The following is a 19,198-nucleotide window of genomic DNA, read 5'->3' as shown; positions in this document are numbered from 1 at the left end:
CATGTGGAAAGTCTACTATCAATTAAATAAAAATTACAGGATAAAAAAACTACAATGCAAAGTAAGTTAATGTCTTGACCTTCAGGTCGAGCCCAGGAGTCAGTAAAAAAAATTTTTTTTGGCTACATCTAAGGTATATGGAAGTTCCCAGACCAGGGATCAAATGTGAGCTACAGCCGTGACCTACACCACAGCTGTGGCAATGCTGGATCATTAACCCACTCTACCACAGAGGGAACTCCAGTAAATTTTTTCTCTAAAGGGCTAGATAGTAAATATATTAGGTTTTGCAAGCCATAGACAATATGTAAGCAAAATAGTGTGACTGTGTTCTAATAAAACTTTGTTTATAGGAGTTCCCTTTGTAGCACAGCGGCAATGAATCAAACTAGTATCCTTGAGGACATGGGTTTGATCTCTGGCCTCACTCAGTGGATTAAGGATCCAGTGTTGCTCTGAGCTGTGGTGTAGGCCGGCAGCTGCAGCTTCAATTTGACCCCGAGCCTGGAACTTCCATATACCTTGGGTGTGGCCCTACAAGGAAAAAAAAAAAAAAAAAAAGACAACTTTGTTTACAAAACTAGGCTGTCAGCTGCATTTGGTCCAGAGGACACAGGAATGTTTGACAATGCCTGGTCTAAGCCATCAGTCCATCAAAGATTACAGAATAGAAGTTCTACATTGCAAACTAAATTAATATCTGCGTATGTAAGTTATCATATAATCTTTGGCCAGTCAGCCGATTAGTTGAAATACTAGGAAAAATTGGCAAGTCCGTGTCCCAGTTTGTCCCAGGAGAGAAAAGGTGAAGGTCAAGAGGAAGATGACTTTACCTGGAAGAAACCATGGCACAAGGAAACAGATTCTACTATCGCAAGCAGTTTCATGATTTGACTCTTTGGAGTGTCCTGGACATGTGAAATTCCACTGATCTTGTCCAGTGGGGATTGCTGATTGTCCGTCAGTAACCATTGTTCTCTTCTTCTGGTATATTATCCAATTTTTTAATGGGGCCTAAGGCTACTGAGAGTAAAGACTACATTCTTCACCTTCTCGGCAGCTAGTACTAGCCAATGGCATATGAAGGGAAATAATGTGGCCAGCTTTTGAAACAGGTCCTTAAAGGGAGAGGGTGTACTCCTTACTTTGTCCCACTGTTTGGAACGTGTGTGAGAAGTCAGGCCACCATAGATCACGAGGGCTGGGGTAGGAAGCAGTGCAACAGGATAGAAGGACCTTGGTTTTTGAATGACCTCAGGGAACAGAGATTTTATACTGGCCCTCCATTCTGTTACATTAGAGAGAAACAAATTTCTACCTCAACTAAATTGCTTTTGTTTAGGTGTCTGTTGCATCAGCTAAACCTACACCCTAACTAAACCTATATCAAAACTTTTATCTTAAACTTTGCAAGATAAGCCATTGCATTGAGATTATATGAAGAAGGGTAGGGGTGCAGGGAGAATTAGAAATATGTGAACATAATCACGGTCTATGATCTCTATCCTTTAGTTCTGGGTTTTTTGGGGTTTTCTTGTTTTTTTGTCTTTTTAGGGCTGCATTTGAGGCATATGGAGGTTCCCAGGCTAGGGGTCTAATCGGAGCTGAAGCCGATGGCCTACACCACAGCCACAGCAACACCAGATCCGAGCCGCGTCTTCAACCTACACCACAGCTCACAGCAATGAGGGATATTTAACCCCCTGAGTGAGGCTGGGGATCAAACCTGCGACCTCATGGATACTAGTCAGATTCATTTCAGCTGCTCCACGACAGGAACTCCTCTATCCTTTAGTTTTTAAAATCTTTTACAAATACAAGTTTAAAGTAATATAAATACTAAAATATATTTAAAACTAAACATATAGTTTATATTAGTACCTAATATAATCAATATCGTTATTTTTTTTTCTAATTTTTTCATTCACAGTTTATTCAACAAATTTTTTTCTTTTTTGTCTTTTTAGAGCTTCACCCAGGGCATATGGAAGTTCCCAGGCTAGGGGTTGAATTGGAGCTACAGTTGGCAGCCTACACCACAGCCACAGGAACACCGGATCCCTGACACACTGAGCGAGGCCAGGATCGAACCCACATCTTCATGGATACTAGTCGGATTCGTCTCTGCTTTGCCACAACGGGAACTCCCAGCAAATGCTTATTAAGAGCAGAATTCTTTTGAAACTCTGAAGGAATATTGAAGCCCTATGGGGGACACAGTGCATAAAAGTATTTCCTATAAATAGTCATGGAGATGAAATATTTATTAAAAGGTGGCATGTTGTAAGAGCCATGGAAAAGGCCCCAAGGAAGGCACATGGTCTCAGAGTGGAGATCTCTTCAACCTGTGGACCTTCACAGCCAACAGGGTGTCTGAACAGACTCTTATTTGGTTGTAATTCAAAAGAGTATTATGTTGATAATAATAAATATTTTTTTCTTAAAAATCACCTTTAGGAGTTCCTGTCATGGCTCAGTGGTTAATGAATCCTACTAGGAACCATGAGGTTGCGGGTTCAGTCCCTGCCCTTGCTCAGTGGGTTAAGGATCTGGCATTGCCGTGAGCTGTGGTGTAGGCTGCAGACGTGGCTTGGATCCCGAGTTGCTGTGGCTCTGGTGTAGACCAGTGGCTACAGCTCCGATTCGACCCCTAGCCTGGGAACCTCCACATGGTGCGGGAGCAGCCCAAGAAAAGGCAAAAAGACCAAAAAAAAAAAAAAGTCACCTTTATTCTCACCACTAAAGAACAACTGTTATTAGCATTTCATTAAATTTTCATTTGTTCTCATATTACGTACTTGAAAATAACACATTATCCTTTTTCACTCAAAGTTATGTGCATTTCCTTTGTCATTCCAGACCTGCAGTTGACATCGTTTTCATTTTTTGGTTTTCGATATCGTTTTTGATAACTAGTTTTCTATCATGTTATGGCTATGTTTTTAGAAAAAAAAGATTATCTCTTGGTGTTCCCTGCTGGCCTAGTGGTCAAGGATCTGCCATTTTCACTGCTGTGGCTCAGGTCACTGCTGTGTCGTGGATGCGATCCCTGGCCCAGGAACTTCTGCATGCCACAGGTGAGGCCAATAAATAAGTAAATAAATAAATCCAGCTTTGGGGGTGGTGGTGGATGGAAATATAGATGAAAGGGTAGCCAGGGCCTGATGATTGTTGAAGCTGGGGGTCCACTGAACTCTTCTTGTTACTTGGGTATTTTTGCATTACCCACGATAAAAAGTTGTGTTTTTTTGTTTTTGTTTTTTATTTTTTATTTATTATTATTAGTATTTTTTTTTGTCTTTTTGCCTTTTCTTGGGCCGCTTCCGTGGCATATGGAGGTTCCCAGGCTAGGGGTCTAATATGAGCTGTAGCCGCCGGCCTACGCCAGAGCCACAGCAACGCAGGATCCGAGCCGCGTCTGCAACCTACACCACAGCTCATGGCAACGCCAGATCGTTAACCCACTGAGCGAGGGCAGGGATCAAACCCTCAACCTCATGGTTCCTAGTCGGATTCGTTAACCACTGCGCCACGACGGGAACTCCTGTTTTTGTTTTTTAAAGAAAAACATTATGTGATTGTATCAGTGTACAGTGGATTTAGATTATTGTTCTTCTGTGTCTCCCTCTGCCATGTAACCTGGCAGTGCCCTAGAAGGAGCAGAGTAAATTGGTCAGCTCTATTGCCCTTGGTCTTGGTCGTGTGACTCTCTCTGACCAATGGAATATTAGCAGATATGGCAGAGCACAGATTTCAGACATGCTTCCTTGGTTTGACTAATCCCTTTACCTTCCTGTATCACAATGAGAAAATCATGCCCTGAGAAGCATGACCCTTCAGTTTTGTTCTAAAAAAGATGTGCAGGAGACCTGAACACAGTCTGAAGCCTGAAGCCTGAAGCCTGAACCCGAGCTGCCAGAGCCAGCACATGGGGATCTTTCCTTCAGCTTTGGTTGTGTAAGATGCTTCTGTCATTTTCCGGTTGGTTCTCTCTGAGAATTGTTCCACATGTAGATGTATTTTTGGGGGGCGGTGGGGTGGGGGGTGAGCTCGATGCCCTCCTGCTCCACCACTTTTATGTATTGTTTTGTTTTGGCGTAATTGGTACTATTACTCCAGATTCAGTCCTTAAGCACACAAAGTTTGTTTTCTTTTTGCTTTTTTTTTTTTTTCGGCTGTGCCCATGGCATGCAGAAATTCCTGGGCCAGGGATTGAACCTACACCACAGCTGTACAGTGACAATGCCAGTTCCAGTTCCACCAAGGAACTCCTGTCTTTGCTTTCTTATCTTACTCTCTAACATATTTTGAGATTATGTTCTTATTGTCATCTTTTAACTAACTTAGCCCTTAGTATAAAATTTCCTCGTTGTTAATAATTAAATAAAACAAAGTAATAGTGATGATTTAAAAATCTTTTCTTGGATTGTGAATATTCTGATAAACTATTACCAAAAAAAAAAAATCTTGATTTAACAGGCAAACAGTGCCCCCTTTTGACCACTGGACCCCATAAAAGAAATCCTAAGAGATTTTACATCTCTGCTAGGAATTGAATTTATGTGTATGGATATATAATATCTAACGAAACCGTCCTGTGTTACCTTAATGGTGCATACACCATGTGCTTTTACTTTGTAAACTTTTAATTTTTAAAATTTTAAGTCCACTGGAGTGTTTAATGGCAGTTTTGTAAGACCCAAATTTTAGTTTTATCAATCTTCTTTATCCTATCTGATTCAGGTTGAATATGAAGGCTTAAAGCATGAGATTAAGCGATTTGAGGAGGAGACAGTACTGCTGAACAGCCAGCTGGAGGATGCCATCCGTTTGAAAGAGATCGCTGAGCACCAACTGGAAGAAGCCCTTGAGACCTTAAAAAATGAAAGGGAGCAGAAGAACAGCCTGCGGAAGGAGCTCTCCCAGTACATCACCCTCAATGATAACCATATCAGCATCTCAGTCGATGGACTCAAGTTTGCTGAGGATGGGAGTGAACCAAACAACGATGACAAAATGAATGGGCATATTCACGGGCCCCTTGTGAAATTGAATGGAGACTATCGGACTCCCACTTTAAGGAAAGGAGAGTCTCTGCACCCTGTTTCTGACTTATTCAGTGAGCTGAACATTTCAGAAATACAGAAATTGAAGCAGCAACTTATGCAGGTATGAATTTTGTTGAAGGCTGTCAGAGTGGATTTTTTGCATGTGGTGGGATTTCTTACAACATCTTAGTTATTGATTATTTTTTAAAATATTGTTTCTTTAGTAACTTTGAATGGACAGTATATTAGAAAGACACAACAAAATAGATGTTGAAGAAAAAAATTCTCATTTGCATTGCCTTACAAAATTCATCTCTTAGAGCCACAAATTAAATGGCAATCAGGTGTGAAGGGAGGAAAGAGAATCTTGATGCATTTTTGGTGAGAGAATTCAAAAGTTTGATATTCAAGAGAAATGAACAAAATGAAGTTTTCCATCACAAGCAACTCTAGGTATAGCTTCAAGATTAATGGTTATACTTTTCAGTGATACCTTAAGCTTTAAAAAACAGAAAGGACATTCCATATACAACTAGCCAGGATATCATATGATTAAAAATATAGAACAGGTACAAATTTGAAACCAAGGAGTTCTTATTCCTTCATGGAGTAGGCCTTACATTTTTAGCATCTTCAAATCAAAATGTCTTATGGAGAGTCCCGACCTTGAGGCTTATCTCACTGTGAAATGGTTTTCTAGTCTCTTGCCTCCCAGCCAAACCTTAATCCAGTAATAATGGAAATGTCTGAGAAACAGCATCCCACTACCACCATCACCTGAGGACTTATTGTTGGGCTCCCCATAAATCTGCTGAGCCAGGAATCTGGTTCAACGAGAAGCTTGTTGGGTGATGATCCTGAGGCTTATTCTTCAGTCTGTTATCCCCTTGGATAAAGCTGGTAATTAGAGCCTTAAGACTCTAGCAATCACTTACTTTTATAGCAAACAGGACTTATAATTTTCTACTGACTGAAAATGTAATTAGCAGAAATAAATGAGACCAGAGAGCTAATGAAATTATTATTAGGTTTCTTTGTAATACTTTATCAAAAGTTAACATATTTTTTTCACATTTAATTTTACCTGCCCAGTGCTTTTGGCTGCTGAAAGAAAATTAGTGAGAATTTGTTTTCTCAATGTTCAATTTGAATGAAGGTAAGAGGGAATGGCCACTGGAAGAAAATTAATTTCATATAGACTTATCTGACTGCAAAGTCTAGTTCTGTGTAGATAATACTTTTCTATGGCTTTTTGCTTGGCATACATGAATACAACCAGCTAGAAAACATATTTCCTTACCAAAAAATTTATGTGACATATATTTATAAGAATTTATGCCCCAAAATTGAATAGAATTAATATAAAATTTTTCTTAAACTATCATGTTGGTTGCTTTAGGATAAAAAATTGGCAGGTTGACCTTTTTGTTTCTTTTTATTTTGGTGGCAGTGTGGAAGATATTAGGAAGCGGAGTTTTCAGTGTAAAATAGCTCTAGTTTTCAACCAGGTCAGCTAGCTATTGGTTGAAAGCTCAGAGCTGTTCTCAGTTTTAATCTTAAGTGTAGTCTGAGCTGGGTTATACAAAAGTCCAAAAGAGAGGAGTAGTCAAATAAAAAGAATGAATGGTGGAGAACAAGTTTTCAGCAAGAGAGTGGTTCTCAGTGGGAACCACCTTGCAGCCTTTGGGATGGGACTGGTCCTTGTTGTCCATCTGGTGAATTACAGGAGGTTTAGAATCTCTGGTCCCACAGAAAAGGAAATTATGGACTTGGAGAAAAGACTGTGGCTGACCGATGGGAGAGGGAGGGAGTGGCAGGGATCGGGAGCTTGGGGTTATCAGATACAACTTGGAATAGATTTACAAGGAGATCCTCCTGAGTAGCATTGAGAATTATGTCTAGATACTCATATTGCAACAGAACAAATGGTGGGGGAAAAAAATGTATACATGTAAGAGTAACTTGATCCCCATGCTGTAGAGTGGGAAATAAATAAATAAATAAATAAATAAATAAAAGAATCTCTGGTCCCAATCCATTAAATGCTAGTTACATCTCCTCATAGATGTGGTGACCAAAAATGCCCCACACATTTCAAATGTTCCAAGGGTCAACCTCTAGTTAAGAATCCTTAGAGGGACAGCACTTTACTCTGCCATAAAATGGGGATCCATTATACCTTCTTCAAAGTGCCACAAAGGTTTAGGAGTTAATGTACATAGAGTACTTAGAACAGGGCCAAGCGCATGGTAAATGCTCAGTAATTAGGAACTCATCACAATTTCGACTCCTTTAATTTGTTAAGCACTCCCTTTACTTAGCTAGTATTAATATCATTAACTGTTACTGTTGGATGATTAGCTGAAGAATAGCCATCTCAGATGGGAATAATGTGGTCACTGGTAGGACTATAGAAAGGTGACAGTTAAGTCTCAGGGTGTGGGATAGTCTGCAAAGGGATAGTCACTTAGCAAAAAGTTAGCGTGAGAAAAACTTGGCTGAATAAACCTTCCCTCCATATATGAAAAAGCTGTACCTCCAATCTTTCATTAGCACCTCGTTAGTGCTAACAGTTTGTAAAGGTATAGAGGGGCACACGTAGGGCCTTATGTCCCAAAGTTTGCTCCTAATTTAGTTGCTAAAACAAGACTCAACACAGGAAGGGCTTTTCAATTTCCAACCTCACACCAGGAACAATAGCTTCTAATTTTATTATAGGCAAGGTAACCTTCTATTTTCTTGTAACCAACATTTTTTGTAAGAGTATATCTCATTTAAACCGTTGGATACAAGTATAGCCTGATTTCTTTATAATCTGTTTTTCCTTAGCTATGTGTACCCTTGAGTTTAATTAATTAATTAATTTTTTGGTTTTTCTGCCTTTTCTGGGGCCACTCCCTCGGCATATGGAGGTTCCCAGGCTAGGGGTCTAATCAGAGCTGTAGCCACCGGCCTATGCCAGAGCCACAGCAATGTGGGATCCAAGCCACGTCTGCCACCTACACCACAGCTCACGGCAACGCTGGATCCTTAACCCACTGAGCAAGGCCAGGGACCAAACCCGCAACCTCATGGTTCCTGGTCGGATTCGTTAACCACTGAGCCATGATGGGAACTCCTTGAGTTTAATTTAAATAAATTATGAAAACATTAAAGGATACATTGCCTAGAAGTTACTGCAGTTGGTATTGATTGGTGAGCCTTGAAAATAAAAAGGTAATTCTAATAAACAACACTCGCCCACATTGTGTGCATATACTGCGTTAGTTCCACTGTTCTGGACCTTCTGAGAGGCAATAAGGTACACTTTCAGGAGTTCCCACTGTGGCGCAGTGGGATCCGCACTGTCTTGGAAGTGCTGAGATTCAGGTTCAATCCCCAGCCTGGCACAGCAGGTTAAGGATCCAGCATTGCTGCAGCATTGACCGAAGTCACAACTGTGGCTCAGATTTGATCCCTGGCCCTGGACATCCATATGCTGTGGGGCAGCCAAAATAGAAAAAAAAGAAAGTGCACTTTCACTATGATTATCTGAAATGCTTGGGGCCAGAAGTGTTTTGAAATTGAATATTCAGGATTTCCTGTGGTGGCTCAGAGGTAATGAGCTCAACTAGTATCCACAGTATCCATGAGGACTCAGGTTCAATCCCTGGCCTTGCTCGGTGGGGTAAAGGACCTGGTGTTGCTATGAGCTGCAGTGTAGGCTATAGACACAGCTTGGATCTGGTGTTGCTGTGACTGTGACACAGGCCAGTGGTTACGGCTCCAATTCAACCCCTAGCCTGGGTGGCTCAGGTGCAGCCCTAAAAAGGAAAAAAAAAAAGAAAGAAAGAAAGAAAGAAAGAAAGAAATTGGATATTCAGAATGTAGAGATTGCAAGGGTGGAGAAAATTTTCCCTCTTCCCTTCTAGGTTCTTTGGCTGGTCTAATAATTAAATAAAGACAGATTAACAAGAGAAATACAAATTGAATTTCATGTATTAGGGGGACAAAGGCAGGATGTACTAGGGAATATGCAACTTTTAGAATTTTCTTTCTTAGGATTAAAGAAACCCTTTGAAAATGGCATTCCTGAGTCAAAGCCTATTGGTATTTTCTTATCTTAGGAGATTCTATCCATGCATGTAAATTATGTTTTCCTATCTATAGGTATTTACATAACCTGGTTCCAAAAAAAAAAAAAAAAAACCTGTTTCTGCCTTGGGTGATAGGAATGTTGGGTGAATGGCTTCACTTCTCTAAGGTGCATTTATGAAGGGAAGGTAATAAATTAGCCCCATCACTAGGCTCTGTGATACCCTGGCTGGAATTAGAAAAAAACATATATATGTATATGTAGGTCCCCTTCTTCAAGATATTATACTGCCATCTGCTGGAAAATGGTAGTAATAAATATAAAAATCTACACTGACTACAATTTAACTAGTGCCTCCTAGAGTGGGCTGGCCCTCAAAACTCAGTTTTTTTAGGTAGATAATTGACATTTTCCAGTGACGAGTACCTTAATTAGTTTTATTAGAATGAAAATAAGTAGATCCTGCCTGGGGACACTAAATAAATTACATAATCTATTTAAAGGAGTCTCTATGCAAAAAAATAATAAAAATTTAAAAAAATTAAAATAAAGGAGTCCCTATGCTTGTGCTAAAATTTCTACCTTTGATAAATAGCCTCTGTTTAACTTCATATCACAAAGAGTCAAACAAAGCAGGAGAAAACTCTTTGGATCCTTTTCATTACAGTACTGGCTATATAAACTTACATGCAATGTGAGAAAACAGTAATATTTCCATAAAACTAAAATTTATGTTTTGTTGTATCCTTGTGAATGTGGGAGAAATAAAGACCCATTTTGTGTTTAGATACACTCTTATTTAAGGCAATTTTATTTTTCCTATAGTGATGGTCCCGTAAGACCCCATAAGAGTTCAAATGATCCCATAAGAGTTCAAAGCAACTTATGTATATATTTGCTTAATTGGTGGGTGCTTATAACGACTGTGAAGTAGATAGTGTTGTTTATAGATAGGGAAACTGAGAAATATGTTATGTCATTTGCTCAAAGACAAAAACCTAGGAGGTGGAGTTGCTAGAGAGTCAAGTAAGTCAAATCTGTGCTTAACAAAGACTCACAGAATATTTGTGAGGTGAAATTAATTAAGAAAAGGTTTGTCAGTTCCTGGTTTTTAAAACTTAACATGACAAATGTAATTTCCTAGGACAAAATTGATAACTTAAGTTGTTAATCTATTATACACTTACAGTTAAAAATTACCTTTATAAGCTTTAGCAAACACATTTCTCAAAAGTCTTACTTCTTTTAAAAAACTATCAGTAGGTGTGGTTGGGGAGCTTGGGGTTAATAGATACAAACTATTGCCTTTGGATCTCATGGGTTAGCCATGAGATTCTGCTGTGTAGCACTGGAAACTATGTCTAGTCACTTATGATGGAACATGATAATGTGCAAAAATAGAATGTGTACATGTATATGTAACTGGGTCACCATGCTGTACAGTAGGAAAAAAAAACTGTATTGAGGAAATAACAATTAAAAAAATAAAATAAAAGTAATGGCACAGCTAAAAAAGAAAGAAAGGAAAAAAAATAAGCTATCAGTAAACATAAAAAGAGCATTTATAGTCAAACAACAATGGATGAGTCTATGTAGTTATTTTTAAGAACAGCTTTCTGGAAATAATTCACATGCAATCCACCCATTTAAAGGATACAATTTAATGTTTTTTAGTGTAATTATGGAGTTGCGCAATCACAATCACAGTCAACAGTAGGACGTTTTTTCTTTTTGTTTTTTGGGTTTTTTTGTCTTTTGTCTTTTTAGGGCCACACCCGCACATGGAGGCTCCCAGGCTAGGGGTTGAATCAGAGCTGCAGCTGCTAACCTACACCACAGCCAGAGCAACTCAGGATCTGAGCCACGTCGTGACCTACACCACAGCTCACGGCAATGCCAGATCTTTAACCCACTGAGCAAGGCCAGGGATCGAACCCACGACCTCATGGATATTAATCAGATTCGTTTCCACTGAGCCACGACAGGAACTCTGGACATTTCCATTGCACCAGAAAGAAACCATGTACCCACTAGCAGCCACTCCAACCCTAGGCAACCACTAATCTACTTTCTGTCTCAACAGATTTGTCTGTTCTGGACATTTCGTATAAATGGAATCACACACTATGTGCTCTTTTGTGTCTGGCTTTTATCACTTAGCATAATGTATTCATTCATATTGAAACATATATTAGTACTTCATTTATTTTTATTGCCAAATTATGCCAAACCTATTATGTAGGTATCCCACATTTTATCCACTTATCAGTGATGGACATTTGAGTTGTTTCCACTTTTCGGTTATTATGAATAATGCTGTTATGAACATTCATGTACAAGTTTTAATTCTCTTGGGTGTATACCTTGGAGTGGAGTTTCTGGGTCACATGGTAACTGAGGAACTGCTAGACTGCTTTCAAAGCAACTGCACTGTTTTACATCTCTGCCAGCGAAGTATGAGGATTCTCATTTCTCTACCTCCTCACAAACACTTATTTGCCTCTTGACCATAGCCTAATTGCACTAGCTAGAACTTTGCGTACAATAATTGAATAAAGTAGCGGGAACAATTGTTTTTTGTTGGGTTCCTAAACCTAGGAGGAAAACATTCACCATTAAGAATGTTTTCGGTAGGTATTTTGTAGATGCCTCATATCAGTCTGAGGAAGTTCTCTTCTCTTTCTAGGTTACTGTCTGTTTTTATCATAAAGGGGTATTGAATTTTATCACATGCTTTTTCTGCATATATTGAGATAATCATGTGGTTTTGGTGTACCGTTACTACAGGGTATTATATGTATTGCTTTTGGTATTGCAATCCTAGAATAAACCGCACTTGGTCATGTTATCTAATCCTTTTTTAGATGTGGCTGAATTTAGTCTGCTAGGAGTTTGTTTAAGATTTTTGTGTCTATATTCATAAGAGACCCTGGTCCATAGGGTTCTGGTTTTTCTTTCTTTTTTTTTTTGTCTTTTGTCTTTTGTCTTTTTAGGCCCACACCCTCGGCATATGGAGGTTCCCAGGCTACGGGTCGAATGGGAGCTGTAGCTGCTGGCCTACGCCAGAGCCACAGCAACTCAGGATGTGAGCCACGTCTTCAACCTACACCACAGCTCACAGCAGCACCAGATCCTTAACCCATTGAGCAAGGCCAGGGATCGAATCTGCATCCTCATGGATGCTAGTCAGATTCGTTTTCTGCTGAGCCACGATGGGAACTCTGTAGTTTTCTTATAATATCTTTCTCTGCTTTTGGTATCAGAGTAATAACTGGCCTCATAGAATGACTTGAAAAGGGTCCTTCCTCTTCTTTTTTTTTTTTTTTTGAGTCTTTGACCAACTTTTGCATATATGTGTGTGTGAGTGTGTGTATGAGAGAAAGACGGACAAAGAGAGACAGGAGAGAGAGAGAGGCAGACAGAGAGACAGAGAGAAGGAGGGAGAGAGATTCCTTCTCACCACACTCTCCAAAATATATTCCTTCTTTTCCAGCTGCTGGATTCCCTCGCCTCATGTTCTTGGTTCTAGGCTGATCTTTCTTCACAGTTCTTGTTCGCCAGGACGCAGATTTGCCAGGGTTCCTTCACTGCAGAGAAGAATCAATTATTTATTTCTGAGTTCTACTTTACGTACTCATACTGTGTCTACCATTACAAAAATCACACCGGTCATCCTGGTGTCAAATCGAGAGTCAGATAACCAGGATAAAACTTTAGGGAAGTTAATAACTCGTAAAACAGCTTTTACTTCTTTTCCTATAAAAATCCTAATATGGAAGTTTTCTGGTGTCTCAGCAGGTTAATCTGGCCTTGTTGCTGCTGTGGCTCAAGTCACTGCTGTGGCATGAGTTCAATCCCTGGCTCAGGAACTTTTGCATGCCACTTGGCACAGCCAAAAAAATATCCTAATGTGAACGTACAAATTCTGCTATCTTTTCTTTTGTTCCTTCACAAAAGAATCTGTCAGTACTCAATACATATACATATATTTATTTAAAAGGTAAACATTGGAGCTACCTTGTGGGTTAATGATCTGGCTTGTCTCTGCAGAGGTGCTAGTTCCATCCCTGGTCCAGGTATAATGGGTTAAGGATCCAGTGTTGCTGCAGCTATGGCGTGGGTCATAGCCCCAGCTTGGATTTTATCCCTGGCCCAAGAATTTCCATATACCATAGTGCCACTGAAAATGAAAAAAAAAAGTAAACATTCAGTGAAAATAAAATAATTTCTATGGGACATAACTACGACAATAATATTATGTGTACTTACTAATAATAATAATGTCTACTTACACTGGACTGCAGAGTTTACAAATTCTACATTAGGGTTTTCTGGCAAAACAACCAGGCCTACTATGAAAAATAAAATCTTCAATTTCAGATAGAAGATAGGGATTATAGAAAGAGAAATAAGGCAGCTATTCTTGTCACTATATAAACATATTATTTATATATATAATTATAGAAGATTAAAATTAACTCAGCAAATCTTTCTTGAATACGTTCTTCACTAATGGGGATTAAAATACACACTTAAAATGAATAGTAATTTTAATCTTTGAAGTGCTTTGCATTTAATAATTCAAAGCACAATATATTTTAAATAGGTTAAGCATTGTCTCTGAAATCCAAATACAATTTAAAGTACTTCAAGCACAGAGGAGCTGAGGGGGGTGGGGGGGGAAGGAGTGAAGAAAAAATAAAGGTACTTCAGACAGAATAGCTGAGTGAATGTGTAATGCTGGAATTATACAAAATTGGTTCGATCCCTGGCCTCGCTCAGTGGGTTAAGGATCCGGCGTTGCCGTGAGCTACTATGTAGGTCACAGGCAACTTGGGTCCTGCATTGCTGTGGTTGTGGCATAGGCTGGCAGCCACAGCTCCAATTTGACCCCTAGCCTGGAAATCTCCATATAGCTCAGGTATAGCCCTAAAAAGTCAAAAAGACCAAAAAAAAAAAAAAAAGAATTATACAGAATTATACACAATTAAGTTATCTTTTTTTTTCCGTGGGGGGGGAGGGTGGCGGGTGTGGGAAGAAGAAGGAAGAGGAGGACAGACAAACCTTAATTGTCTGGAAAAAATACATCCACAAATACCCATAAAAATGTATGTACCTATGTGTGTGTGCATGTTTATGTACGTATCCATAAAATTTGGATATCACTCCCTATTCAAGTGATTCTAGCAGAAATTTATTGAGGATGCTTCACTTATATGTGGAGCATATACACATGAAGAAGACAGTTTTCTTTTTTTTTTTTTTTATCTTTTTGCCTTTTCTAGGGCTGCTCCCGTGGCATATGGAGGTTCCCAGGCTAGGGGTCTAATCGGAGCTGTAGCCGCCAGCCTACACCAGAGCCACAGCAACGCGGGATCTGAGCCACATCTGCTACCTACACCACAGCTCATGGCAATGCCGGATCCTTAACCCACTGAGCAAGGCCAGGGATCGAACCCGCAACCTCATGGTTCCTAGTCAGATTCGTTAACCACTGAGCCACGACGGGAACTCCATGAAGGAGACAGTTTTCTAGTTGACGTTTTCTGGATGTGCTATCATGAAAAAACTGATAGACTTATTCTTTGAGGCTTGGAAAATGTTTAGGTTAAATCTGAATTGGAAGGTCCAGGTTGGAAACTCTCCCACAGGTATGACCTCATTAATTATAACACTTTTGCCTCTAAAACAAGCTTGAGACACATTGAGTACATTTTATTCTGGTCCAGTTTTTATTTCATCAAAAAAAGCTTTTCCTATGAAAGGACTTTTTGGAAACAGCTTTGTGTGTCATACTCATGTATAAAATCAAATGATGTTTAGACTTTGCAAAAAAAATTCACTTAATTTTCAGAAGAAAAAGAAAAAAAAACCCTCCTGAAATAATCCATGTCACTGAGATTGTATACAATACCAATAAAAGAATATTTAGGATTTTCCGTCTCTTTTATCAAAAATTCAAATGCCTTGGTTTTTTCATCAAATACCATATTACATAATTATCGGGGAATTATCTGGGTTTTCACTTAAAATTATTGCCCAGTAGTCTGAATACGTCAATCATGTTCAGCAATATGCAAATATGATGTGCTACATCTAAGGAAACCCATTTAAGAGGATTTATATTCAAATATATCCTGACTCTGAAAGGTGAAAGTTTTGCTTTTGCACATACAAATACAGATTTGTAAGACAGATGTGTTTGCTATGTAGAAGCATTTTGGACATGGGAACTGGACCACAGTTATCCAAATTTTAGCATCAGCTAATATTATAATACCTTGAGTAAGTATTAAATTCACTATTTTACTGAATCGTCCAAATGTCCCTTTGAGACAGGCGTTGTTATGGTCCTTTTGTAGATTATTAAACTGAAGCTTGCCCAGATTTGACTTGGGTTCTCAGATGCTGCAAGCCCTAGTTTTACCTATAATACTATTTTTTTTTTTTTTGCTTTTTAGGGCCGCACATACAGCATATGGAGGTTCCCAGGCTAGGGGTCCAATTGGAGCTACAGCTGCCGGCCTACACCCCAGCCATAGGAACGCAGCATGTGAGCCACGTCTGCAACCTACACCGCAGCAACACCAGATTCTTAACCCAATGAGCGAAGCAAGGGATCAAATCCGAAACCTCATGGTTCCTAGTCAGATTCATACCACTGCGCCACGATGAGAACTCAATATGATACTATTTTTTTTGGAATGTTTGGTTTCTGTAGCCACAAGTACATACTTTGCTGTCTGTGAGTGAACTAACAGATCCACAGTGACCAATAACTGATAAACTTTGAATGATGTGACTGATCACTGGTCATGATGTCTTTACACGGTGATTTTGTAGATTGAAGCAGCAAAGTTTGTACTTTGCACATTGCCCATGGTTAATATACTGATCATTGAAATTTGAGCTATGTTTGGAGAGGACTGGTGTTTTAACTAAACTATGGTCCCTGAAATTCACGCATATTAGAATTTGGCCAAGTGAGGAGTGTACGTGATAATTACCTGAAGGATATCAAATACCATAAAGAATCATAAAAATAAATATTTATAAATTTATAAATAGATACAGATCTCTTAAAGTCATGTGCTGGTTAAAATAAATATTAATTACATTTTAATTTTTGATATTTATTTTTACTTGCATCCTAGGAATTAGAAGAATTTGGAGGGATATAACATATAATCCAGGAAAGGAGTTCCCGTCGTGGCCCAGTGGTTAACAAATCCGACTAGGAACCATGAGGTTGCAGGTTCGATCCCTGGCCTTGCTCAGTGGGTCAAGGATCCGGCGTTGCCAAGAGCTGTGGTGTAGGTCGCAGATGTGGCTCAGATCCCGCGCTGCTGTGGCTCTGGTGTAGGCTGGTGGCTACAGCTCCGATTAGACCCCTAGCCTGGGAACCTCCATGTGCCATGGGAGCAGCCCTAGAAAAGGCAAAAAGACAAAAAAAGAAAAAAGAAAAAAATATATAATCCTGGAAAGTTTGAAAGTTCAGCTTGACAACTTCCTTTAGATGTAACGACATTCAACATCAATCTGTTATTTTTAAAGTAGGTCTCGTGGTTTATTTAAAAAAACAAGAGAAAATAAAGAATGTAAACAATATTATTTAATTATTGAAAAACATTGATACATTATAAGCATGTAGAAACTCTTTAAATCATAATAGTAACTACTTATATGCAGAGACAGAAAATGGTTTTAAAATTTCTCAGGTGGAGTTCCCATTGTAGTTCAGCAGGTTAAGAACCTAACATAGCGTCCCTGAGGATGTGGGTTTGAGCCCTGGCCTCACTCAGTGGGCTAAAAATCCAGCGTTACCATGGCAGTGGCATAGGCCTGCAGCTGTAGCTCTCATTCCACCCTTAGCCCAGGAACTTCCGTATGCCACAGGGGTGGCCATAAAAAGAAAAAAAAAGTCTCAGTTTACAATTTCTTATATACTTTAATGAGACAGCATTTTATGTTAAGACTTGAATATTTTTCAGTATACAATAATACTTACTACCTGTACAATAACTGCCAAGTTATTTAAATTAATTGCTAACTTTTAAAATTCCTATTTTGAACTGAAGGAATTGAAATGATTTACAAGTTGTTCTTTTAGCCCTAAAACTTTATATTTTCTGACTTTTGTATTAAAAGCTATCAAATTTAGTGCATGTCTGTTTTGGGGTTAAATGCTTATTTTTTAGGGGATAGTTAAGGTTCTCAGTATTATTTAGTAAGGTAAAGCCTTAAGTTTTAAATTTGACTTAGGGTTGAGCTCTGAGAAGGAAAGGACAATTCATAGGCACCTTGAAACAGTCACTTTTCTGATGTTCCCTAACACTTTCAAAATAAGGACAAAGCCAAGTACTATCTCTTGAAGTCATGTTATGTTTTCTGAAAGATATTAAAAGATTAAAAAAATACATAAGATTGTTTGAGTAACATTCAAGTTTCATGAGTGTGTGTGCATAACGCATAAGAATTTGGATGGGTAAATATGCAGAGCATAATTCTTTTGGAATGATGTACTTTTGATTGACTTACCAGAACTGCAGAAGTAAGAAAACATACTTCGATTCAATTTGTAGGAATGGGAACATTGACTCTGCTGCACTTTTTCAATGTATGCATGTCCAGATGTGAATGGGTCAAGTTCATCACTGGCATTGCATTGAAATCATTCAGAGACTTTCTTTTGCCTTTGCAGGTAGAGCGGGAAAAGGCCATTCTTCTGGCCAATCTCCAGGAGTCACAGACACAGCTGGAACACACCAAGGGGGCGCTGACAGAGCAGCATGAACGGGTGCATCGGCTCACAGAGCACGTTAATGCCATGAGGGGCCTGCAGAGCAGCAAGGAGCTCAAGGAACTGGATGGGGAGAAGGGCCGGGACTCGGGGGAGGAGGCTCACGACTATGAGGTGGACATCAATGGCTTAGAGATCCTTGAGTGCAAATACAGGGTTGCAGTAACTGAGGTGATCGATTTGAAAGCTGAAATTAAGGCCTTAAAGGAGAAATATAATAAATCTGTAGAAAACTATACCGAAGAGAAGGCCAAGTATGAGAGTAAGATTCAAACGTATGATGAGCAGGTTACAAGCCTTGAGAAGACCACCAAGGAGAGCGGAGAGAAGATGGCTCACATGGAGAAGGAGTTGCAAAAGATGACCAGCATAGCCAATGAAAATCACAATACCCTTAATACAGCCCAGGATGAGCTGGTGACATTTAGTGAAGAGCTAGCTCAGCTTTACCACCATGTATGTCTGTGTAATAATGAAACGCCTAACAGGGTCATGCTGGACTATTACAGGCAAAGTAGAGTCACCCGTAGTGGCAGCCTGAAAGGGCCCGATGACCCCAGGGGACTTTTGTCTCCACGGTTAGCCAGGCGGGGTGTGTCATCCCCAGTAGAAACAAGGACCTCACCTGAACCAGTTCCAAAGGAAAACCCAGAGGCCAGCAAAGAACCAAGCCCAACCAAGACCCCCACCATCTCTCCTGTTATTACTGCCCCACCATCATCTCCAGTGTTGGACACAAGTGACATCCGCAAAGAGCCAATGAATATCTACAACCTTAATGCCATAATCCGGGACCAAATCAAACATCTGCAGAAAGCTGTGGACCGGTCCTTGCAACTGTCTCGTCAAAGAGCAGCGGCACGGGAGCTCGCCCCCATGATCGATAAAGACAAGGAAGCCCTAATGGAAGAGATCCTCAAGCTCAAGTCCCTGCTGAGCACAAAACGGGAGCAGATCGCCACACTGAGAGCAGTGCTGAAGGCCAACAAACAGGTGACCTCATTCTACTGATGGGCCGTGCTAGGCAACACTTTGGTTTATCCCTTAATGTTTCTGAGAGTCTAGAACCGTCAGGATGAGGGTTCCGATTCCTGGTCAGTGGAGGAATAAAACAAACTATAGCCAGAGCCAGATCAGAATGTAATAACTAGTTTGAAGTGCTGAATCGATGGAACAAGAGAGTAGCTATGCCCCACTGAGCAGAGGCAGAGGCGAGGAAGTTCAGAAAGGAATGGAGAAAATCCAGTTGTAGAAAGGGAGCTCAGGCAGTACTGA

At 39.7% G+C, this 19,198-nt stretch overlaps 1 protein-coding gene across 4 annotated transcripts in view; it reads left to right on the top strand.

Annotated features, from left to right (window-relative positions):
• Positions 1-19,198, top strand: part of BICD1 (BICD cargo adaptor 1) — a 239,672-nt gene that overhangs the window by 174,946 nt on the left and 45,528 nt on the right. For all 4 annotated transcript variants that reach the window (XM_047787261.1, XM_047787258.1, XM_047787259.1 and 1 more), the window contains exons 4-5: positions 4,744-5,169; positions 17,825-18,916. In XM_047787261.1, coding sequence (XP_047643217.1) covers positions 4,744-5,169; positions 17,825-18,916 — 1,518 coding nt within the window. The remainder of the gene's footprint in view (positions 1-4,743; positions 5,170-17,824; positions 18,917-19,198) is intronic.

Source organism: Phacochoerus africanus, chromosome 7, assembly GCF_016906955.1.
Source record: "Phacochoerus africanus isolate WHEZ1 chromosome 7, ROS_Pafr_v1, whole genome shotgun sequence".
NCBI classification, from domain to species: Eukaryota; Metazoa; Chordata; class Mammalia; order Artiodactyla; family Suidae; genus Phacochoerus; species Phacochoerus africanus.
This window is presented reverse-complemented; position numbering and strand designations above follow the sequence as displayed.